This window comes from Tamandua tetradactyla, chromosome 1 (genome assembly GCF_023851605.1).
Source record: "Tamandua tetradactyla isolate mTamTet1 chromosome 1, mTamTet1.pri, whole genome shotgun sequence".
Lineage (NCBI taxonomy): Eukaryota > Metazoa > Chordata > Mammalia > Pilosa > Myrmecophagidae > Tamandua > Tamandua tetradactyla.
In genome coordinates this window covers 125422892-125449020 of record NC_135327.1, presented here as the reverse complement: position 1 = coordinate 125449020, position 26129 = coordinate 125422892, and the positions used below count along the sequence as shown (strand labels likewise).

At 37.9% G+C, this 26129-nt stretch overlaps 1 protein-coding gene and 1 pseudogene across 5 annotated transcripts in view; one reads left to right on the top strand and one right to left on the bottom strand.

Annotated features, from left to right (window-relative positions):
* Positions 1 to 26129, top strand: part of CDK14 (cyclin dependent kinase 14) — a 653719-nt gene that overhangs the window by 521774 nt on the left and 105816 nt on the right. For all 5 annotated transcript variants that reach the window (XM_077119488.1, XM_077120922.1, XM_077121765.1 and 2 more), the window contains one exon: positions 14851 to 14899. In XM_077119488.1, coding sequence (XP_076975603.1) covers positions 14851 to 14899 — 49 coding nt within the window. The remainder of the gene's footprint in view (positions 1 to 14850; positions 14900 to 26129) is intronic.
* On the bottom strand, positions 7279 to 13899 carry LOC143679118 (large ribosomal subunit protein eL15 pseudogene; annotated as a pseudogene).

The following is a 26129-nucleotide window of genomic DNA, read 5'->3' as shown; positions in this document are numbered from 1 at the left end:
CTTCTGCTCTTACATTTATACTAACTCAAAATTCCTTAACCTCTACTTATTCCCATAGCAACCAGGCAGCTGTGACAGACCACAGTTGCATATATACATATTTATGCAGATACATGTTTGTGTCTGTTACACATAATAAGGAGGCTAGCCTTGTAAGTTGCTGTTTTTCTATCATTCACTTCTACTTCAAATTCTTTTAAAAGAAGTGGATCTGCTTTGAACCAGATAACCTTCCTTCTCCCTTCATTTCACCCTAAGAGTTCTGTTGTTTATGGTCTCTTAAAAGTAGGTTCTTTCTTTCTCTCTTCCTCTCTCTTCTAATATGTTCTCAGGATGCTTGCTGCAAGGCCAGCCTTGGGGGTGCGAGTTTACACTGTAGTATTCTTAGTACTTCAGCAATTCTGTCACCAAACCCCATTCTCTAAAAAAAGAAAATGAGTCCAGTGCAAAATTAGGACTTTTTCCCCTCTCATTTGTTTCATATTTGCTTAGCAGGATGCCCTTGTCTAATGCTCTCTGCCATAACTTCCTTCTGGAATAATGTTAGGCATCCCCATGTGAATCCCAAGATCACTTTCTCCTGCTTATTTACCCATTGTCCTGTTACTTTGACAGAGGCAGCTTGGTTGATATGTCTTTGGTGAAGGGATGTTTGGATTTTTTTGTTGTAGGAAATGCTTAGCATTAACATTAAAAATAAATAAATCATCTTGGTACATATTTGGGAGGTGAGGAGTGGCGGTTGTTAGAATTGTGGTAAACTCTAGACCACAATTCTAGAGTTGCAAACTTGCAGAATGCAAGTACACATTTGAGGTTCTCCAGGCTGGCAGAGTCAGGGAGACTAGAAAGAGAAGTCTTCCAATACCTGTAATTTCCTGCAGCCAAGGAGAACCCCAAGGCTGCTTGAGTTAGGAGCATGGATAGAGTTTTGGTTGTGTCATAACTGCTGGAGCCAAATGAATGTTTGAACTGGAAGAGGCCCCAGGAAATATCTAATCCTATTCTCTTCTTTATAAATTTAGGAACTTAAAGTCTAGAAATGTTAAAGGACTTCCCCAACGTAGGGTCAGAAGTGGAACTAGAACCCAGGAATCCTGGGCTTCAGCTCAGTCTTCCAGCATACCTATCAGAAGATACTGCAGCTGGACGCACATAGTAGTTTATCACTGACCTTCTAAAGAGCGTTTTATTGATGATTAGTCTATAAAGAAAATATCAGAGAAGTGGAAATCTGACATCTGTATTTGGTAAAATTATGTACACAGAATCACAAATATCCCTTTGTATAAAATGACTCCAAAACAACGTGTTAAACTCCCTGTATGATAGTTTTGTTCATCTCTTAAATGCTTACAGCAACAAAAGAGATATTAAACAGCTATTTAATGACAGATTTTATTCAGGAGTTAAAAAAGGAAGACATTATGAAATTCAGAGAGGAAAAAAATTATCACTAGACCAGAAGCAATTGAAAGTAGTGAAATCTAAAATAAAATAATTCTGTATTACAAAATCAAACAAGAGAATAGAGCATTTCTGAAGTAATTTTACTGTTCCCAAGGGAAAGTTATCCAATGCTATTTTGACTAAAATTTGATAAAGATGGAATTTCTTACAATAAATGAACTAAGATAAAGAATGACTCACTATTGGAGAAAAATGAGGAATATCATATTTTAAGTATATTTACGTGCCCCAAACTAAGCCTGCGGGTGCATTGATCTCAAAGGAAACATTTAAATAGGACTTAGCTGTATTAAGGCTTTGAAAGGAGGTAAGAAATCACTTCTCCTCAACTCCTGTCTATTCACAGGCCTGACTGGGACCCCAAAACTAAGTAGAGCCAGAGGGAAGAAGTAAATTCCAGAAATAGAATGCCATGGTGATAATGCCTTACATTTTATTATTTACAAAAAAAATATATGTATTTCATTGGCTATTTAGGATAGCTTTGACTTATTACAATTTTGTTATCCTAATCTTTATACCATTTCACAGAGAGGGAAACTGAGGCTCAGAGGGATTTTTTTGTGGCTAGAAGGAATTAAAAAAAACGTCAACATGACCGGAAGGCTAGTCCGTCTTTGCCTTGCGTTTGGACTTCCCAGTGGGGGCGGTCATACTGGGCGGCCGCTGGTGGCTGGGATGGGAAGAGATTGGTAGTGTGGAGAGTCATATTCAGTCAGCAGTAACCGTGCTTCAGATATGTCCCATGAGCTGGGATTCTCATCGAGTTGCCTGCGGGGTGCCAGCAGTTCCTAGGTGCTGGACATACAGATGTGAGCAAAGCAGACGCCGGCCCTTTTCCCTGTGGAGCTTACATGCTAGAGGGGGACTGATAACAGACGAATTACAGGATGCCACGTGACTGGAGTGGGGCGAGCCCAAGGAGAGCACTGGAGGCTGTTTTGAGTGGCGGGTCCTGGAAGGCCAATGTGAGGAGTGTGGTTTGTAGCTGTAAGTGTGGCGGGAATCATCGGAAGGTTTTGAGCAGGGGAAGAAATTGATGTTTTGTGCGCTTGCAAGAAACGACTGGCTACAAAAAGTCACGACCTATTTCAGAGGTAGAAAGAACTGTCCTCTCAAGTGCAAACTTCTCTTGATTATAGTTTGTTTTTGGAACCCTGGGTTGAGAAGGGTCGATGAAGGCAAATCTGGCTCAGCAGGAAATTACTCTCACATCTGATAGCGGTACAGACACGGTGCATATTTTCCCACATAGGTCTATAGCTGACCAGGGATTTAATATGAAATAAATCATAGATATGGCCAATGGTAGAAAATAAAAATAAATAAGAAATAGCCAAAATTGTTAATAATGACTCAAAAATATAAAATAATTATGCAGCTCCTCTGCAGTAAGCAGATGAGGGTGTTGTCTGCTGAATTGTGGAAATCCGCGTCAGCGCAAAGCAGGGAGTATCTGCATGGAATTCCTCTGTGTTTGTTTGAAGAGCTTCTCATTTATTTTCTTTAGGGGGCATAAGTAATGATGGAGACTTCCAGACTGTTTAGTAAATGTGAAAGAATTGTAAGAGTAGTTTCAAGGGGCAGTGAAGTTCTTCTGATTGTAACCTTATCAAAAAAAAAGAAAATCCTGAATGAACTAGTGTCACGACTCCAGACTATTACTACTCTCTCAGCTTTGTAAAATTCAGTTTGGGAGTTTTCCACACCCTATTTCACAGAAGCTGATAAAGAATGCCAATCACCAAATAAAAACTTCTTTGTCTCTTAGTGACTCCCACACACACACCTGCGCCCGCCCCCCAATACACCAAAGATTAAATCCTTATACATTATCCAGTATGTGTGATTTGGTCAAAATCATAAATAAGAAAGAAATTAAAATTTTAGCCTAAGATTTAAAAATAAAACAAATTAAGACATGAATTATGTTTATGGTCCTGGAAGAATTGTCATCTCCACTAAAATAGAACAGGTGATTGAGCTTTTTTATATCAATGACATTACCATAAACCAGCGGGGCTATTTTTGCTGGTTTTTAAGAATTTGTAGCTTGATGTTTTATGTTTATCTTGCTCACAGGTAAATTCCAGAAAATGTGTAACTAAAAATCTAAGTATTGTCAAAAGTCGTCCATATCTCCTGACCTGGAATTTTTAGGCCCCTTTCCAAAGACATTTTAGATATCAGGGTCATAGAAAGGGGAATTGAGGGGATTGCAAATTTGGATCTAAAACAAGAAATCGTGATCCCTATATCCAAGTTTGGTCTTGACTACCGCACCTCTAGGGGAGAAGTGGGACTTCCCAAGACCAAGGTCTTGCCGCATGTGCTTGCATAACTGGCCGTCCTGAGCTGTGATCCCATGCCAATGTGAGAGAGCTACGGCCAACTGCGTGGCTCACTAGGGTGAGATGAAAGAAGGAACATAGGAAGCACAGAGAACAGCATGGGGTTCAGTAATCTGAGAATTCTTTTTAATTTCAGCATTTCAAAATTCTTAAAAACAAAATACTGGTGTAAATTTTAAGTGCTAGTTGGCTGGTCCTGCTACTTTGCGTTGTATAGCTCTTTACTGTATCTCCAAATACTTTCGCATACATTTCCCCATTGGGTCCTTACAGCAGGTCCTAATGCAGGTAGGGCAAGTGGCATTATCTTCGTTTTGTGGATGAATCAGGAGCCCAGTAAGAAAAGCTCTACCTCATGGTACATGGTAGCACTGGACCAGAACCTGATATAACAGTCAACTCCGCCACAGTAAAGCTCAGATAAACCCACCCCAAAGTCATTGTCATCGAACAACAAGCATCTGTTAATTGCTCACACCTTGCAGGTCAGTGAGGTTTCAGCTCATCTGGTTTGGCTCTGCTGGACTTGACTCCAGGTGGCAGGTTGGATTCAGGTCTGTCCCGCATATCTCTCATTCCCCTTGGAATGGTAGCTACCAAAGCAAAGCAGGAGCACAAGGGAGTGGCCTCAATCCCACAGGCACATTCCAAGCCTCTCCATGTGTCAATACCACTAACATTCCATTTTCACACAGAATAGCAGTGGAGTCGAGGAATAATCCCCTCTCTTGGAGATGAGAAGGAAAGGGGAGAGACTACCTCCTGAACGGTAATCTAATCTACAATTCTACGCATCTTTTGACTTCTACACTTGCCAGCTACCCATGGCCAAAATAAGCAAATCAAATTCATTTTTTTTTGCTATTGCTTAACAAAAAACCTTAAGACTCTTATCATAGGGCTTTTTGAGGACAAATACATGACTGTAAAGTAATTCTTATGGTAATATGTGGATGAAAAATAACTTATATTTATTATGAAAGATGCAAGTAATATTTTATCCCCCAGATATCCAAGTCAGACCCATAGGATGATAAACTAACTGCTCATAATTATCTCAGTTGTAAGATCTGATGAATTCTCTTCACTTAAACCTGTCCTTGACCAGTGCTGTCAGAGCATGCCTTTGTAGGTAAAGACGATAATGTCTGCAATGGAGATCGTTAGCAGAGGACAGAAGTGCATATGTAAACAAATGGTTGTGCCTCTAGAGCCAGCTTTGTAAACCCTACTAATAATCTCTCCACTATTAAGAAGGGCAATTGAAATTCCCTCCAAATGCCCATCCCAGTTATCCACTAGTGTGTTAGCATCACAGTTACATATGAGGAGTTAGAAGAGCACTGATGTGTCTATAGTTTTTATTCATGTCTGTATAGTTTTTATTCCCTAAAAAGAGTAGTTTTGGATAGGGTAAGTATATACCCTCCCTAAAGTAAATGGAATATGGAAAGAGAAATAACTTATCATTTTTAGGCTAAGTGTGTGGATAGAGTGAAGACTTCACAAATCCACATGTACTGTTAGAAAAACCAGATGCTTTAGCAAGTAAGAAGGTCTCATGAATATAGGAAAACATTTGTTTCCAGAAGATGCTCAGAGATTCCTCATTTTACAGAGCACACTATTGGTAATTGAAGAATGAATTGCTGCAGTCAGGGCAGGTCGGGATGCTGCAGTCTCCCATTTTCAGGACTGAAGGATGACTGCTGGGCATTTTATGATATGATAGCTCCTCTGGGTGACAGGGTTGGGGCAGTGCAATTCTGATCACAATGATATGTCAGCTCAAAGCCTCCTGCTGATAGTGCTAGGGACATGTCACATCTCAGCCTTCATATATTTGGGGGATATCAAGTGTCTTAAAGCTGTGGGTTGTGGTTGTGCAAACACATACTATTTCTAAAATGTCTTCTTGGATTTCTGTGCTCTGTTAGCGTTAAGGTATCTTAAGTCCCCAGATTTCATTATTTTGGAACAAGCCTGCCTTTCTATATTTGGGGTAAGCATTCTTCTCCTGTATATTAATTCTGCTTTACTTTGGTTCCAGCTTTTTGTATCTTGAATAGAATATCAACTGAAATGTTCACTGCTGGCTTGGTTTCCCTTAAATATAAGAAAGAAAAGTTTGCATAACCATATTTGTGAATACTTACTAATACAGTTTCTTCTCATGAGGGCCCTGTGGTATTGGTTTACATGATTTACTGTAGGCCACTTATGATCTTGTAGAGCCATGTGTTTTCTATGCTGACAAATAGTAGGCATGCAATAAATGTTTGTAGAATGAATGAATATGGCTACCTCCTATCCAAAAAAAATTTGAGGAAATTTTCTCTTAAAATAAACAAATATAGGTTGGTTAGTTGCAGTGTAACCAGAGTGATTCATGAATATGCTAACTGTTCACTTATAAGGGACTTGACCCTTTTTTCTCCACTGAAGCAACCCTGAGAAAGGCACAGGGCTCAGTACATCCCCCAGATGAAAGTGTCCTGCGTCTCGGCCACTGCTCTTTAATCTTTGCTACCTTCTTAACAAGCTCAATAAGTATAAATGCGCTAGTTAAAATGTAAAATAGAAATCATTCCATTCTACATATGCAATCAGTAATTCTTAACATCATCACATAGATGCATGATCATCATTTCTTAGTACATTTGCATCGATTTAGGAAAAGAACTAGCAAAACAACAGAAAAAGATACAGAATGTTAATATACAGAAAAAAATAAAAATAATAATAATAGTAAAAAGAAAAAGACACAAACAGACAAACAAAAAAAAGTAAAATAATCCTAGAGAATTTAAATTGTGCATAGTTGAATAGATGGTTTGTGGAGTTAATTTAAAAGGCTATATGCATTTGATGTCGTTCAGTACATACTCATTTTTGTATTGACCTGTAAACTAATACTTATTCCATCATATTATTTGCATTGTATGTTGATATTATATACATTTGCCAAAGATAAGTTTGAGTCATTTTATGATCTATTTATTACCAACCTTTCCTCCCCTCCCCCCCACCAAAAAAAGTATCTAGAAAAACATTAGCTTACAAATCTTTGTTTACCTTTCAAGTCCTTTGAGTGTGCTTGGGGTTTTTGTTCTCATATATTCTCCTGTTGCTGAAATTAAAATCCTGGCAGTATCTCATAAAATACAAAAATTATCAGTGAGAAGGGTGGGAAGTTTAATTTAAAAATTAAACTTAATCACCTAAAATATACAGCACATACCCATACATTAATGAATAAATTCCACTTTGTTTTATCTTCATGTAGTTTAAAGTTTGCTTTTATAGTGCCTCAAGTCATTTCATATTTAGCTTTTTTGGCTGGGAAACTTTAAACACGTAGAATTGTTCTCCATTTGTTTTCCTGTGGAATTTCAATGAATGGCACATGACAGCGTGAGAGAAAAACCATTCCAGCCTCTTTCCCCCACCTCGCGGCCTAAGGAAGTGATGTCTCCTCCGCAAGCTCTCTTCCCTGGTCCCCTGCTGTTTTGTGATCATCCTCAGCAGTGTCCTGGCAATAAGAGGAGAAGGTGAAAATCAGCCTGCAGATTTAAATTAATTGCACTCCTCAGCTATGCTATGGCTTAAGCCAGTGCTTTCAATAACGACATTCTAAACTTCTAGTTTAACCATAATTGGAAAGAGAAAGCTGACATTAAAATCCTAAGTGATAGAGTAAACTTCACTGAAGGAGAGCAATGTCAAACATTCGTATCCAAATAGGGATAATCTGATAAAATTACTCATAAGCCGTTTGGTATCTATTTTATTAAATATACCCGTTACCAATTGGGGGCAATTGGGTAACACCTTTTTGCTTTCAAAATTCCTATGACTAATTATGCTGCTTGCATTCTACTGGAGCACTACTTTTATTCATGATGAAAGTCATTTTTTAATATGATTTTTTGGTCTAATTATTAGTGTAGTACATGTTCATTGCAGAAAATCTTAGAAATTTCCCCATCTGAAATCTTGTATTGCAGCAGTTAAAATCTGAGGCATTGGATACAAGAGTTCAGGCCCTTTGTGTTCCAGAAGCCAGCTGTAGATGCTTAAATTTATCTGATTTCATTAAGAAAAGAAACAGATGCTGTTAATGACTTGGCCTCTGGGCTCCTAAGGATTATGTCCACATCCTTGTTGTATCCCTTTCCACCTTGTTTTTGTAATTCTCTGTTTACATTTCTGTGCCAGTTAACTGTAACCAGAATTTATTCGTTTTTGTGTGCCCATTGCCAAGTACAATGCCTGCACACAGACGGGGGCCCAGCAGTATTTGCTAAAAGAATTTCCAAGAGTTTATGTCAATAATGATGGAAAGTAAATGAGAGAATGAGACTTCAGTTTTTCTTAGTTTTTATACTTTCATATATTATGTTTCACTATCAATTTTGGCTCTTTTATGCACAGCTAAAACTGACACATTGTATTTCTGAAAAAAAAATTTTTCCATTAGCATATCCTGTCAAACTTTAAATAGAGGCAATTCTTAGAACTAATGTTTATGTGCAGTCATTAATTACTAAGAATAATCATTTACTTGTAAATGCAAGATTATATTAATTTTATCTTAAATGGAATTCTTGTTCTTCCTGAAATCATAGCAAATTATTAAAATTGCTTTATGGGGAATACAAAGTTAAAGAAATCAAATTTGCTTTATAAGGACATTTGATGTAATTAATTTTAACAAAAAATATCGCTTGTTTTTTTAACACCAGACTTTACATAATAACACTGTTTTTTTAAATTTGCTTTATAAGGACATTTGATGTAATTAATTTTAACAAAAAATATCGCTTGTTTTTTTAACACCAGACTTTACATAATAACACTGTTTTTTTAAAAAACTTTATAAAGAAAATTGTTATTCTCATTTCCCATTTCCTTGTCAATTAATCCTCAAATCTAGAATATGCTTTTGAATTCATTCTATACCAACTGGCTGAATTATGTTACCTCTTATGTAGTGCACTCTAGTAGAGAATAATCTCAGAAATTAGGGATCTTTTGAGACAAATTAAACACATAATTGGTGGTAAGATCTCTTGCCTACAGCTTTAGAATATGGGTATTTGTGATCTGGCTGATTTTCAGCCAGCACGTAACATCATTATGGCTTAATAGCTAGTTTCTGTTCAATTTGGTCCGATACCCAAGCCTTCTGGGTTAGTAAATATTTTGAAAATAACCCCTGTTTGAAATGATGACTCTGAAAGGCCATGAAAACTTTAAGTGCCTCTGAATCAACACAGAAGAATTGATGTATTCCCAGGGCAATATTTGTGCATGAAACTCCACCTCTTTGAAACCTGAAAATTGGAGATAAGCACTTTATTAGTCATCTTTGACTCCTAGAAGTCAAACCCCACATCCAGTTCTTCAATAAATCTTATTGGCTCCACTTTCAAAATAATGTCAGACTAGTGCCTTCTAACCTGCCTTCTCTCTGTTAGCATTAAGCAAGTCTTATCATCTCTCTCTTAACTGCTGGAATAACCTTCTCTGGTCTCCTTACTTCTAACTTGCCTCCTGTAGGCTCTCCTCCCAACAGAAGCCATAGACATTCTTAAAAAAGAGAAGACTGGATCATATCTTAAAAGCTGCAAAATCACTCTGTGGCTGGGTCTTCGGCCCCGTCTCTGTCTTACCTTCCACAGCTCTCCCCTGGGCTCTGCCTGGTTCAGCCACCATGGCATCCGGGCACATACCAGCCAGCCTCGCACACTGAAATGTGAGCTCCCTGTTTGCTTCCTATATTTTCAGCACCAAGTACCTGGTACACACTGGTGGCTCAAAGAATAGTAATGCAGTGAATGAATGAATAACTCAAATTACAGTATATTCCACTCGAGTAAACTCTGTGTTTCAAGATAGGAAACTGAGTGTTCATTTCTTTTTTTCTTATCAAATGATGAATTTTTATATACAATACTATACCATAACAAAAGCAATATGAATCATGTTTATTTTCCACTCTAAAAGCTTACAATTAAAAGCCAGGCAACATTGGCAAAAATGTCCAACCAGTATTAAGCAAAATTAAGCCTATCAAGTTTTAAATTATTAAAAACAATTCTGGTCAATATGAAAAAGAGACTGATTTTACTGACAGATGAACCCTTTGCAAATAAACATGTTGTATTCCTGTGTGCAAGGATTTTGCATGATCCCTCTTAGATAAATATATATTTTGGTGGAATTCTAACCAGATTTCCAATGGAAACTTGATCTGATTGCTTGACTGTTTTCTTTTAAATTGTTCTTCCCTCATCACCCAACCTAAAGTGTCGCTTTCACACTGATGATACACTTTTTTCCTTTTCATATCTCCTTATATTACTTTGAGCAGTTACTACTTGCTAAAATTATTTTGTTCATTTCGTTAGTGGTGGTGGCAGTGGTAATATTTATGCTTCTGTCTGATTCACCCACGCTAGAATATAAACTCCATGAAGGAAGAAACATTTTATGTTAGTTCATGCCTGTATTCTCAGCATGAAAATAATCCCTAGCACATAGTAAGTACACAATAACTATATGTGGACTGAGTGAGTAAGGAAATGTTCATAACTTGCCTCAGTTTTTTTTTCAAAAAAAGAAAGAATAGTAGGAAAGGACATTTCCTAAAAGGTAATAAATGTACTCTAATTGAAACAGATGACACTGAAATAGGTGAGTAGAAGAGAAGCCAGATTCAGGTATATTTAGGAACTTTTTAAAATAGAGGATAAGGTGCCATTGAACATTACTAGAGAAAGAATGATTGACTTATTAAATATTCCTGGCATAATTATCCATTCTCCTTGAACAACTTAAGTTAGAACTCTGTGTCATACCATATTAAAAAAATTCATATAGTAAGGGTAAAGGTAAAATAATTAGACAGTCAAAATAGTAGGAGAAAAATGTAAAATACTTTTTCTATAAGCTCAGAGTCAGGGATTTTTTCTTTAAGCAAGACAAGAAAGCCAAAGTCACAAAAGAGAGTAATTTATTAAATAAAAATGTAAATTTCTGAATGGAAAAATACTCCATAGTTAAAGGCAAAAAATACGTATGACCTAGGTGACAGCTTGCAAAAGTTTATATTGATCATGTACAAAGAAATCCTATACAACCCAATTTGATACGAGCTATAAAACTCAAATTGGTACAAGCTATAAAACTCAGAATTTGAAACAGAAGAGGAAATTGAGATGGCCAGAAAGCATATGAAAAGAAGTCCAGTAACATTTTATCAAGCATCAGTTTAGCAAAAATATTAAAACTTTGATGAGAACCAGTACTGGAAGACATATGGAGAAGGGACATTCTTTTTCCATTGCTGTTGGGGAAAAAAGGCAAGTGATTTTACATTTATCAAAATGTAAAACATGCATACAGTTTGCCAGGCAGTGTTTCACTGGGGAATCCATCTGACAAAAATGAAGTCATCAGTATATAGAGATAGGTATGCAAGGATGTTTGCTGAAACATTGTTCATATGGGAAAAGAAACTGGAAGCTACCCAAATGTTGTTCAGTAGGGGAATAGTTGAATATATTAAGGTAATGCTTTTCTGTATTATACAGCTATTACAAAATTTGTTGCCATCTATTTTCTTGATGGACTTGAAGGACTACTCATACATTTTTTAAAAGACTAAATACTGTGCATTTTATTTTTTATCAAGTTATCTTGGCAGTTTCTGCCATCAACTGTTGACATCTTTTTGCAGGTTATAGTGTTTGGTTTGCTTTAAAGCACATTAGAACTAGAAGTTCCCAAAAGATAACAGAAGTTCTATTTGTCTTAAGTTTCATAGACATTTATTCTAGTCTGACTAGGGGGATGAGTAAATACTTCAAGCTTGGTTGGAAACCATGAACCTACGGTGACACCAAGAATATTTTGCTGAGTAGGCTTATGGGAGTCGATAATGTGGGTTGATCTAAGATGATGTGTAAGGTTAGATTAGACTAAGCAATGATGTACCTTTTTTTTTTTTTTTTTTTTGCATGGGCAGGCGCTGGGAATCAAACCCGGTCTCCAGCTCTGCCACTGAGCTACCTTTGCACCATCCATGATGTACTTTTATGTAATAGGCTCACTAATAAGGCTAGAGCTTCACAGTGGTCACAAATTCCCATTATAGTAAAATCTTGATTAAAGTAGCTTTTAATTTTCTGCCCTCACAAATTCATCTAATGGCCACTGGCTTCCCCAACCTAGCACATATTACTAGTTTACAGACTTTAAAGTTAATAATTCACTTGTCTCATTTACTTTCTAATGCTCAGTTTTTCTCCATCAGTCCCAATATATAACAATGTAAATACCACTGCTGACTAATCAAACTCAGGATTCTTCAGATGTCATCAACAGAGGAATTGAATTGAACAAAATTTCACCTTTGATGTGAATTTAATGGTTCCGTGGAGACCAAGCCATTTTATCTAGGTTTTCAACCCAGTTTTGTTTCATTTGAAGAGAACTTGTTTTCTCAATTTTTCTAGAATAAGTGGTATTCTTTTCAGGCTTTTTTTTCTCTAAGAAGCAGCAGTTACATGAATGAAACAGAAGATTCAGTCTAAAATTGTGGACTCTAGTTCAGATTTTAATTACTTTATTCCAAGTGATGAAGAAAGGTCAGGATATCCTCCTCCCACCCTACAAATTTCCAAGAAAATTCCAATTTAAAAAACTTTTCCTAATTTTCCCTCTAAATCTAACCAAACTCCAAAAAACTTGAGAATAAACCAGGAGAGCATTTTATCACCCCAATAAAGCTGTAGGTTTTCATGCACCAAACAATCTACAGAAAGAGCTGGTTTCAGGGCTCCTCTTTTAAAGAATTTTAAAACAATTTTAAAGTATTTATTTTACACCTATACCACACAGGTTGACATCTTAAAACACTGACATATAACTCCTAATAAGATAAAGTAAAGACAAAATTGTTTATCCTATTAGAAACAAGATACACCATCATTTTATAGTCTTCAAACAGCATTACACTTTAACTTTCACAATATATTATATATATATATATATTCATGAAACAATCTGCAGGCAGTTACTGTTTTAACAAAGAATACTTTTAGTAGACATAACTGTCCTAAATTGTTTATTAAGTGTGAATTTTACAAACATTACTTTTATTAATAAGCAGTAAAAGTGGAGCTGGAGAGTATTGCACCTTCTCCAAGCTACCCTGCAAGAACCAGCAGTAAGCGTGGGGAACTTGTGACCCTTTCCAAGGCTATGGCTCTTGATTCCTGCTCACGTCAGCCCACACTTCTCCCTGTGCTTGTGGATTGGCTTGGTGACCCAGTGGGTGTCAGATTTCTTCTGATGGCTTTATGGAACAGATCAATGAGGATAACCTCAAGAATTTGTATGTGGAATCTTCAACAACCCAGTAAGAATTCAGGACTCTGAGCTCCCTACAGTGACGTCCAACTCACTCCTCAGCAACAGACTGAAGGCTTCAAGCAAACTTCAGCTGGTTAGCACCACAATGGACAGGCTTGCCATAGATTGCACCCTTAGGAACCGGGCATTTGCGGCCACCGGCACACTTGAATCCTATAGATGCCGTCACCCTGCTTTGCCTTGAATCCCCGTCTGCACACTATCTGGCCGGGTGGGGTGGGGGGGTCCTGTCGAGCACAGAGAGCTGGTGTAGTGCCAGCAGTGGGTCCTCAGAACAAAGTCCATCACGTGGGACTGCTTTTCCTCCACAGCTCCTTTATGTACTTAGAAGCACCTATTATGGTCAGGTTCTGGTGTCAGCTTGGCCAGGTGTTGATGCCCAGATGTCTGATCAGGCAAGCATGGCCTAACAATTGCTGCAAAGATATTTTGTGGCTGGTTGATAAACCAGAAGGTGTATTAAGTCATAAGTCAGTTGATTGCATCTGTGGCTGCTTACAGCTGTGATCAGCTAAGGTGCGTCTACTACCAACAAGATAATCCAGTCAGTTGGAGACTTTTAAGGAAGATGAGAGACTCTTTTCACTGCTTCTTCAGCCAGCGAGCCTCTCCTGTGGAGTTCATCCAGACTCTTCATTCGAGCTGCCAGTGTCACAGCCTGCCCTACAGATTTTGGACTCTTCCATTCCCACAGTTGCATGAAACACCTTTATAAATCTCATATTTACAGGTCTCTCCTGTTGGTTCTGTTTCTCTAGAGAATCCTGACTAATACAGCACCTATCTTGGCTTAGCTGATGCCTGCCGCCAGGCAGAAAAGGGCATTATACATCTTTAAGTGCCCAGAAAAGTTTCTGAGTGATTTTTATTGTACAATTCCATTAAAAACTTAAAATCATATATAGTGTTCATATATGGGTATGTGTATTTATAAGCATAAAGAAACGTGGGAAGTGACATAGCAAGACATTAACAATTGTTATATTATTATTAGGAGTGAAAAATGGGGGGTATTTGGAGGGGGGATTATTAATGTCTATTCTGTATCTATTGTTTAGCTTGGTAAAGCAAACAAGTTACTTGAACTTAAGAAATCTAATAAAGTTTGTTAAATGAAATGTGTAAATATGCATTATATGATATTAGTAGTTTGGCTTTGAGCATGTATGAATACCATATAACATAAGAAAAGAGAGCCAATATTTCTGGATTTGGTCAGAGGCATTTTTATAGAGGAAACAGCAGGTCTCAAAGGATGTGTCAATAGTCTTCTATAAATCTATTAATGGTTTGGAATTTGTGTTTCTTTTAACAACTCAAAACTTAGTTATTCTAAGAAATATGTTCTAGAAACTACATCATGAAATAAATCTTCCTAGACAGAAGAACAATGCTTCATTGTATAAAATATCATGGCCTTCCCTAGTTTACTCTTTTTAAGGTCTCATTCTAACGATGGACTTACTATAGCTAACATAACTATGGCTGAATCAAAGACTATTTTCTTAAAACTTGAGTTTTCTTTAACATACTTGCAGTATATACATTTGAAACAAAGATTATTTAACATTTTTCTTTTTTATTTCAGAACGCTTTACCCTGTACAGCTCTAAAAACCTTAGACAAGCATGGAATAAGTAAGTCTTTATACCGATTATGCTCATGCACTCTCTTTTGATTTTTAAAACTCTCCTGATAAGTTTGTCATGACATTCATTTATTCATTCATTCATTTAATCGTTAAACAGCTATTGAACCCTAATTGTGTGTCAGACACAATACTCATGCTGAGCCAGCCCGGATGGGGGTTTGTTCTTGGAGAGATTGCTCCAGGGGGCAAATTCTAAAATTTATCATGGTCAGTGTTCTCTGTGTAAGGTCAAATTTTAGTATCAGGAAATTAGTATTTGTGAAATACAATCTATGAGTAATGTTCTAATGTAAATAACGTTGATGGCAACCTTTGAACTAGATAAAGCTGGTCTTTCAAATTTTCTCAGTTTGTCTGTTTTTCCTCTGTGGTGTATGAGGAAGTATATACATGTATTGCTTGAAGTTATGTCACTCCATTCATTTAATTTTTGTTCTGTCATCTGACCTTGTTGAAAGTATTTTATTTGTTGGTTTTACAACCTGATAGCGTTACTGAACATCTGGATTTTGCAAGTTATTCAGGAGTCTTTTATTGCAAGCCAATCTGCTATACGTAGTTGGAAAGCAGATAATCAAGTCATCTGTTTAGTTATTCGCATCACATTTCAAGCATTATGATGGAAAAAAGTAGCTAAAACTGCTTTGATTAAATAAACTCTGATTCATCATAACAAAATTTTGTCTATGAGGAATTTAGTGTTCCAGTCTCAGTTTTCACTTCAATTTTAGATCCCAGCAATCATAAAAGAACAAAATAAGAAAATAAAAACTTTTTCATACTTAAAAATGCCTTTAATCTTACAATGCTGTTATTAGATACATGGATACCGTGTTGTAGGAACTCATGGAATGAAATACCTTAAATTCTGTGTGGTTTATTTGAAGGATTTGGTCATTTATTTTTATTTAATTCATACGTGGGAGAACACTCTATTCTAATTATCTTTGTCTAACACAGTGCTTCTTATTTGACATTTGAAGGGTCAGTTCTTACCCTCTACAAAACCTGGGAGGCAGGTCCTCTGCTGGGAGCACTCTGTGTGCTCCTCGCCCAGACCTCCCCCTGCTGCTGATCATTAATTAAGTGCTTTTATACACCACGTAATGTATACAATATACATTTCGTACCTTAACTAAATGATCGAGTGCATTCCTCTTTCATAATGGTTCAGAAAGTTTGTCCAAACACATGATCACTTTATAAACGATTGATAAAGCAGTCAAATCGCTAACCCTATCTTTGAAGAAATAGGAAAATTTGGCAAATCTACAACATAGTGGCATTTGTGGAGAATGGTCTCCAATTTAGGTAATTGCATGTCCTTCCTTCCGAGGGTCAGAGCTAAATGACCCTCAGAATCGACCAGTAAAAGAAATGGCAAGCAACCTTCGCCACTTAGAATCGTGTACAGTAGACCCAGGGAAGGTGTGTAGAGGGCACTCAGTGATATTTCTCATACCCACTGCCCTCCTGTGGGTGTGACCCCACACCATTTACAGCATGACACTGCTGGATCATTTCTGCAACTTGTATTCAGTGCCCACCATTTTAGGCACCATTACATATATGTTTAGACAAATAGGCTTTTGTCGTTTTCAGTGACTACTGGGATGTCTCTCGGAGAAGATGGTTTTGCTCATTGGTGTCACTCTATTTTGGGAGAAAATAGGTTATTTCATGTCTTTCAAAAAGAAAAAGAAGGTTGAAGTAGCATTTGAGCTATTGCATTGTTTTACTTTGCTCAGGCAAAGCATCTAAAACCTTATGATGCTTTACTTTTCCCAAGAGATATCATTCTTGTCACAACAGAGGTCATTAATTTCACTGACAAAAATCAGGATGTGCCATCCTCTGATAGTGCTATTTAAGAATATTTTTTAAAACGATGTGAATTGTGCTCCTTTTAATTTCTAAATTTCATTTTTCCTAAAAGATGGTAGAAATCAATAAATGTGCTTTTATTATTGAGGATAACAAGAATTCTTCAGAATATGATTTTCACCAAATAAGAGCATAGTTTCTTTTTAAGAGATCACTTCAGTAATATTATTTGTATTTTGTGTGAAGATAAGAGGCATTACATTTTTATGTAAACTTTTAAAAATCAGTTGGCAGAGTTGCAATTAAAAAAAATCTACCACCACATAGGCTTTTGTTTTACAATTAGAAATTAATTCAGTCATTTAATAAACCGAGTCCCACCCTTGGACTTCTTTTAAAACATTAAAGAAATAGTAAAAGCTGGGCTTGAGATAAGATTTTAAAATTATAAACATGACTTGTTTATAACCATACTATTTTTAAAGTCCCCTTAAGTCTTATTTTTTGTTGCTTTAAGGTTTTATTTCTAACTAACACTAGGTAATGGAATCACCTCTAAAAAATTGTTAAAATGTTACTTTTTGCTATTCCAGTATCTCTAAAAATATTTTAAAATGTTAATTTTTGCTATTCCAGTGTGCTATAGCCTCTCGCCAGTTTGAACCCACTGTAATTTCAAGAGAAATGAGAATTCGGAGATTTTAATTATATTATTGATTCTTTTTTCAAATGGACTTGAGACCTTGAAACCATCTTTGACATTCCAACATCTCACATTCAGCAGTGGCATCTAGATTCCAAATAACTTCATTAAAATACAAATAAGTACTGGCTTTCTCCATTGCTGCTAGCTAATTTATTTGCAGCCACACATTACTAAACTGAAGTGATTGGTAAGATCTCTTGTAAAACAGTAATAGGTTCAAAATAAAGTGAACTAATCTGCAAGAACTAATTTGAATTTAGTTTAGATGGGTTTGTATAAGATAGGTGGATTAATATTAAAAAGTCAGTAGCTATTCACAATTAAGTAACAGTGCTTTTAGAACTGTGTATTAACCAAACTATTAAAGCCAATGGATATGTTAACCTGCCCCAAAGAGCAGGAATTTCTTGAGAAATAAATCCATAAATCTCTGAATGGCTATTGCAAGTGATACAATTAATTTGGGAGCCAAGTCTGCCCAAGGCTACATTTATGCACTTTCCACTGACTTTACTATATTAGTAACAATGGGCATGATTTTACCCTTTGAAATATTTTTTTAGTTTTCTGGATAAACTAAGAAATGATGGAGGAAAAAATATGGAAAGATCCTGAAGATACTCAAACTCAAAAGGGGTGATATGAAGAAAGAATCTTAATTATCAGAATCAGAATAATAAATACAAATTAATAAAGAAAATGTAGTCCTCTTATTCCCTCATACTGGAAGTACAGGCTCCACATGGGCTTTTCCTGCTTAAAGGGGGTTTGAGGTAAAAAGGAGACAAATCTTAATTTTATAAAAACATGTACTGCTTTCTGACTGCTTTCACAAAATTCCATTTTACTTCATTGGAGTTGTAAAAGACTCTCCCTATTTTTCTTCCAAATCTCTCTATTTATAGTTGTCCAACAGTGGCATGTAAGCTCAATGAAGCAAAAATTTCAGCCACTTGAAAGATCTTTTCTTATTTTGGCTGGAAACGAGGCCCTAGTATATGTCCTCAGCAAAGTTAAGGGTAAGATTCCAAGAACACATTTGCTTGTTTTGGAACTTTTTAACAGCTGAACGATCTTGAAGATTTGAAAACTGCAAAAAGAGAACTAAGGATAAACCACCAGAGTCACAGCAGACAGACAGATCTGGAACACGCAGTGAGCTCGTGGCTGGCACATGGAGGCATGTGTGCAGGCTTGAGGAGCTTGAGGGTAGCTTTTGCCTTCCCCCTCCACCCAGCCTGCTCTCACTCTGCTGACGATCCCTCCTGTGAGTTATGTGCAACTGGCCTTCTCAGAACGTATAATCAGCACAGAGACACTGAGGTGAAGCTACCTTATGGAGACACAGAAATAGAGAAGAACAAAACTCTGGCCTGCGAATATTTGAATGCACCAGCAGAGTCACAAATTTAAAAGATTTAGAAATGTTTCTTAACTCTGTGATCTTGAACTTTATTTGGACTATTTTATCTGATTCAATGTTTAGCTTCCAAATCAAATTTTAAAGATGACCTGACTAGATAGCTGTGTTGTATGTGCATAAATTATGACTTATGTAAATAGTATGTATAGAAAAATAAGTCTCACTTCCGATTATATTGGTGTTCTGTATGCTATTTTTCTGGTTCTCATGTCTGATGTGCTCCATTAATATTTTTTTCCATTGATGTTGAAATAGCTTCCTTTTCAAGAAACCCAAAGGTCCTATTCCCACTCTACCTTACTGTTCTAAGATGGTCTAAAATTTTGTAAAACAGTAATATATAACAAAATGAGGTAGAGCTTTCATTTCATTGCCAGTGTTGAGAAATGTGGGCAGAATGTGAGAACATTGTTTCTGACACTAGGCGGAGCAGTTGAGTTGAGCCAGACCTTTTAAATGCTCTCCACTTTTACGTTTTTTTCACTACTGATCATTTTTGTTATAATTCTGTTTACTTCAAAGTAACCTTTTTACTTCATGTAGTATCTGGAGACTTCTTCTCACAATATTTTCCAAGAAATTGCACTTTACATCATCAATTTAAGGTTAGCATTATGACAAACTCACAGTAAAGCAGACGGTTTGGTATTCCAACCTCTGAACCCAAAGGACGAATAATTGCCAACTGTCCAGCAACGTGGATTCAAATCCAGCCTCGGGAGGCTCCATGGGGCATAGTTCTCCCCCACATTCTGTATCCTAAAGATGTATTGTTTTCAATACCTGGGCCCCAAATCCAAATAGTCTTTCATCCTGACCTTGGACACCAACATGTGATATTGCTGGGAGCGCCCAAAGAGAGTCACAGTTCAGAGCGGTTTCCCGGGCATGGCCATTTTAGCAGGAATAAATCATCTGTTCAGTTACTGAAAAGTAGCGTGTGAGTGTGACATTGATCAGATCCACTGAAACCACCGCTACCTAAGAGAACAATCCTAGGAAAAGACAGGTTGGATTCTTGAATGGAAAAAAGAGAGGCCTTGAAACAGGAGATGCTTTCTAGGCCCCTGTGGGAGCACTGGAGAGTTTCCAAGAAGACAGAGGAAAGATCTGTCCGAAGACATGGATGGGGAATAGGTGTCCAGAGGACAAGGAAGAAGCCATCCAAAAGAAAGTGGGCACATTTGCCACGGGCCATGATCCCTAGTAATAGCAACAATGTTAATGTGATAATTTTTGAAATGTACCTCACCAAAGGCCTAACATATACTTGGAGCTCTATAAGTCATCAGCAGTGGTGGGAAGTAATTGTTGTGCTGAGGTAGTAGTGGTGATTAACATTTGTAGAGCCTTTTGTGGTACAGAATTTGTTTTCATATACATTACCACATCTCATATCCTTTAATGACAATCTTATAATTTAAAATAAAAACGAATGCTATTGAAAATCATAACTTAGGATGTATACCCCACAGTGAGTTTTGTGGGGAAAAAAAACAACTATTAGATATAAAACCCTTATATTTGTGTAGGCTGATCAATATCTGATTTTATTTTGTTCCTACTACAACACTGGGGAGGGGGACCTCTTCTGGGAATTGAGGTCATTCCCTATCCAAGTTTTAGGCAGCAGGAGAGCGGGGATGGGATGGAAACTTGGTTTCCTCTATCCTGGGGAAATAGTGTTTACCGCAGACCGACTACACGCATCATCAGCTCACTCGGGCATCTGTGCAGCTCTGCTGAATGATGTGCAATAGGATAAAGGCTGGGCTTGTGACCGGCCAGCCGCCACCCACTCAGGCCCTGCTGCTGAGATTTGTCACCCATTCCACACAGCTCCCACCTCCCACAACTGGTTTTCCTCTATCATTTTAGGTCATTGCCAGATTTCTTGCCCACATCTCTTTTTTTGTAGCAAAAAATTCACTGTTACTGGTAATCCCTTGTGGTGGCTGAGGTCAGGGCCAGTGCTGTGTATTATCTGTTAGGCCTAAGTTTTCGTTCCCTTTCTGATAGGCAGAAAGTATCCATCTTCTCTCTGGCTAATTGGCAGTGAGTGCCAGTCTTGGGAGTTGGCAACAGACATTGTTTTTCATCCTTTTAGAGTATGTACTGGGCGCCTCATCCAAAAGTGCCTGCTTATGGTACAGCTAATACCTTCTTTCTGCCATCCAGCTCATTAAGAAGTAAAACCCAAACATGCTTCTGAAGCGGCACAGAGCTTTTTAGGAACAGCTGGGCTGCTTGTGGCCTTGATAGGAGAACAGTAGATTAGACTTTCTTGAACTCTTCCTGAAAACAGATTCCAAAGTGTGAACTGATGCCTTCTACTTCTCCTAAACATAAAGCGGTGAATTTGTTTTCTCTCACTGCTGGGACAAATTACCATCAACTTAGCAGCTTGCCACAATCCAAATTTATTATCTCACGGTTATGGAGATGAGAAGTCTGGATGGGCTTGATTGGTTCCTCTGCTCTGTGTCTCACAAGATTGAAATCAAGGTGTCGATGGCTCTGGGATCCTGTCTGGAGACTCTGGGGAAGAGAATCTACTTCCAAGCTTATTCAGGGTGTTGGCAGAATTTCACTTCCCTGCGGTTGTTAAGTCTGAGGTCCCCGTTTCCTTGTTGGCTGTTGGCCATGAGCCTGACTCAGCTCCTCAAGACTGCCTACGTTCCTTGTCACCTTACCTCTTCCATCTTCAAACCGGCAACCATGATGATTTGAGTCCTTCCTACAATTCACATCTCTCAGACTTCCCATCCTGCCTCACCTCTTCTGTCACCAGCATGAGAAAGTTCTCTGCTTCTAAAGGCCTGTGTGAGTACATTGGGGTTCCCAGGATACCAGGTTAGCTCCCTATTTTAAGGTCTGTAACCTTAATTATACCTACCAAGTTCTTTTGGCCATAGAAAGGAACATACTCAGAGGTTTCAGGTGTTAAGGTATAGGCATCTTTGGGGGCCATTCTGCCCATCACAAGTGGATACCTTGGTTTCCTATCCAGTAATAACTCATGGAGTGAGGCAGAGCAGAGATGGGCAAACTCAGCCCTAGCCAGGTTGGATTCAGTCTATTTTGCTTGGTCTTGAGCCCATCAGGAAATAAACAGGCCTAAGGCACTGATGGGTTCACCTTGCCTGACTCACAATAAATATCCTCAAAATTATCTACACCTGCACGTCCAGTGCAGTAGTCATAGCCCCTTGTGTGATGCAGGAACTAAATTTTCCATTTTAATTAATTTAAATTTAATAGGTACCTGTAGCTAGTGACTACCATATTGGACAGCACAACTGTAGATCACCCTGTGGTATAATTCGTTTTTTTAAGTGCTCACTAGGGTAAACCAAATGTAGATTTCTGATGCTTTGGAAGCGCTAAGCTAAGGGGTACTTTTTTTGCACTCAGGGGTCCAGAGATCTTGCTCTATATTTGTCCACCTCTTCCCTGTGTTTTATTTGTAAACACTGAGAAGATAGCAGCTCTGAAGTACTCAATAAGTGTAATCAATCTGCAGGGGGAATCGTGGAAGTATCAAAGCCTATCGAGCAGACATTCCTTCCCCGCCTCCCTGCAGGAGCCACGCTGTTCCCTCCTGAGGGGCACTGCCTGTCACAAGCGTTTCTATTCCTTTCTCCTTGTGTTCTCTCTTGCGTGCTCTTCTGCTGGGAACTCTTAGGGGTTAGACACACAGCTCTCTACCCTTTTTGTACTCCCTTAAGAATTCACCTCTCTGCTGTTGCTCCCAGCCTTGATCTCCCATAACTTTACTCAGAAAACACTGCAAAGGCTCAGCTTCTTTTTCACCACATATGAGATGCTATTGAGAAGGGCTCCATTTTCTAAATAAGCCTCCCAAGTCAAAAACCAGATCTTTCTCACAGGACCCCTAATATCCTAATGCTTAAGCTTCAGGACTTTGAAAATTGCTGCATTTTAGACAGTAGATATAAAATAAATAGAGAAATTTTTACCACTTTATTTATAACAATTACTGGACCTGTGATTAAGAAAATATTTAGGACTTTTGTGAATTCCCAGCCTCAAAATTTAGGCTGAATTGTAAGTCACTGGAGAAAGAGATGCTTTTAACATTATTATCCTCAGTATGCACTGCCACCCACCCCACTCTTTACTTTGGTTGATTGTCATGAAAATTGAGATTGAAGAAGAGATGTGGTTGGGTCAGGGCAGGGCATTACCCTTCAGTTTTTAGGGGGATCTTCTCTAGAACCGGGGCTCTGTTTCTACCCATTGTGGGGAAACATACAGTAAACAAACCATTCATGCCAATTCGTAGACCCACCGTGGGCTGTGTACATAAAAGCACTACTCACCTAAGAAGGCGCAGTCGGTAAATATTGTTGATATGAACCAAGAAAGGAAAAGAAGAGAAGAAGGGCAGCTGCAAAGGCTAATGATTGCTACAAGTCATAAGAAAATACTTCTCTTTTCTCCAGGTACCTTTAGGGACAGTGAAACCAACAAAATCATTGGTATCAGAGAACCCAAGTTACAATCCCAGATCCTCTATGGACTTGTATAATGTTCAGGAAGCTTACTAACCTCTCTGAGCCTCAGGTTTCAAACTTTAAACCAGGAATATTAATAATTCCCTGGCAGGAATATTGCAAGGCTTAAGTAACGTATGAGGGTAAACTGGCAGGCAGCTTATCCTGCACTTAGTTCTTTGGGGACTGTTAGTCAGTTCTTGGGGATGTTCACTTCTTTTCCATTTTTTTTCAGCATCCCCTTCCCTCCTTTGCCAGTCAGAGCTTTTCATTCAGTTCCAAATAAGTAATAGTCCTTGATCAATGAGAGCCATTCCCATATGGGGGCCTCAGTTATCTTCTGGAATATTCCTTCTACTTTTCTAGGTGCACAGGCTAAACTGCTTGGTCACCAAATTATTTGCTTATTGTAAGTATTTCTTGTGTAGAAACAAGATTCCTCCTTCCCCAGCAGTTGCTTCCTAAGAGTGATATGTTAACAAATAGCGTTGTACATAATTAATGTAAAACTGTGATTTACCCTAAATCTTGAAACACATCTATTAGACAGTTTTCCTAATTAGAGTGAATGAAACCCATAGACAAATCATTATTACCAAGTTCAAAGAATCTGTTAGACTTCTTCCTGGTAATGCTGTCTGTACACAGGTAATCAGTAATCCTAAACCAGGGGGGTTGGCCTGGGGAGACCCACTTACCTGGTGATTTCAAGAGTTACACTAAATGTAATTATTCTTGCTAAGCACGGCATGTCATCGGGGAGGATAGATGATTTATCTCTAGAAACACAATGAATAAAGGTTGGGGGTAAAAAAAAAGGGCAGGCCACGGTGGCTCAGCAGGTAAGAAGGCTTGCCTGCCATGCCCAAGGACCCGGGTTCGATTCCCGGTGCCTGCCCATGTTAAAAAAAAAAAAAAAAAAGGTTGGGGGCATGGCCTTGATGTACCTGTCCTCACTGGCTGAGAAATGGGCAGTTCCAAAGGTAACTGGCCTTTTTCCTTCAGACACTGAGCCAAGTCCATACCCTAAGGCACAAATCCCATGTTAAGTCATTATGTCCATGGCGATAGTGTTTTTTTTTAACAGCAGGTCTCATTATGTCCTTAATAAAAAGTAATATGTAAAAATGTTTTGGATAGCCACAAACACAACTCCCAAACTTTTTTATTTTTATCTTATTAAAAAAAAGCATTCGTAGGCCATTTCAACATTTTTTTGGATCTCAAAAAAATCGAGTGGAAGTTTTCAGTTGAACTTTCATAGTGTGGATATTATTACTTAGATTATAAATGAATAGAAATATAAACACGAAAGGATCAATATTCTGGCCCTGGTTGCTGTGTTATACAGCTTTATCTTTGTGTATCTCTTTGTGAATGCTCTGCTTGTCCTCAGCTGCATTTAATCCCTGAAGACTCAATATACAAACATAATGCCAAATACAGAACTTCCCTTAAATTATTCAAATCTCCCAATAAGCGATTTCCCACTCTTCCTGCAATGGAAAGCATTTGATCATAAATTCAACTAAATCAGCCATCATCTTTGTGATGTTTGTCCAGCTAAATCCTTTAGTGACTAAACCAATAAACATACCAGCTGTGTGCACATGTGAGTGTGTGTGTGTGCGTGTGTATGTGTGTGCATTTATGGCATGGCTGTTGTGAAAGAAACAGTGTGAAGTAAAGATGAAGGGTATTTCTCATTTCTTAGGCCAGATTTTTAACCCTGTCACTGCTGCCAAGTCTTAAACTCCTAGCAGGAGCAAAATCATGCATATTCCTTAAAATGGGCTTTTATTTCCCAATCTAGGGCTGGGATTAAATGTATTGAGTTTTACATCAAAACCAATATGTTTTGGTATTAATAAAAGCTGTCAAATGACATCAGTTATTCTTCTCCCTCGTTCTTCCACATTGTCTTGTTAAAATAAAGGAAACATGACTGGGAACACATTTAAGTTTCTCCAGGAAAATGCAATGATGGGGCTATAGTACTTTTTATGATTTTTCATATGTATGTCAATTGAGGGATAAGATTTATTGGAAGATTATAAATGTTGATGGTTTCTTATCTTGATCTGAAAGTCTTTTTGACACACAGATATAGCCATCTACTTCCCCCTTTTTTTCATCATCTCTTCACAGATGGTCCTATTAATTTGGGTGTAGGTGAATCTTAAGGCTGTCTCTTGTGTGCATGTATATCCATACAACCTGCAGAGGGCAGCGTGTTCTGAAAAACAGGTTACAGGACAGTGATTTATCTCCATCAGATATGTGAGATAAGAGCCGAGTTTTGTGTGTGTGTGTGTGTGTTTTTTTAGAAACAAGCAGAGTTTCTCTCTGCTAGAGAAGCCAAAGCTGCCCTGTGCTTTGGTTGTCTTCTCCTGACTGCCAACTCAGTTGTCTGGAGTGATCCACTACCCTGGAAGCTACTTAAAGACCACACCAGGTGCCATGCCTTTGCCTCCAAAATGGGATTTTCCTTTTGCCTCCAGTTTCCTGTCACCTCTGACCAAGGTCTAGAATTTGAGTCAAATTTTAACTCTAGTTTCAGCTCCATCTGGTGGTCATATGAGGCTTTATTCTCCTCTCTTTGAATTCTGCTCTACCACATGCTTGTTTTTAGGTTGTAATTCCTGAAAGGATTCTTCTGTCTCTCATTTTTCCCAAGAAAGTGACAGACATTTCCACAGAGACGTCTTCCAGTTATTGTGAACAGTAGGCCTAAAAAATGGAGCTT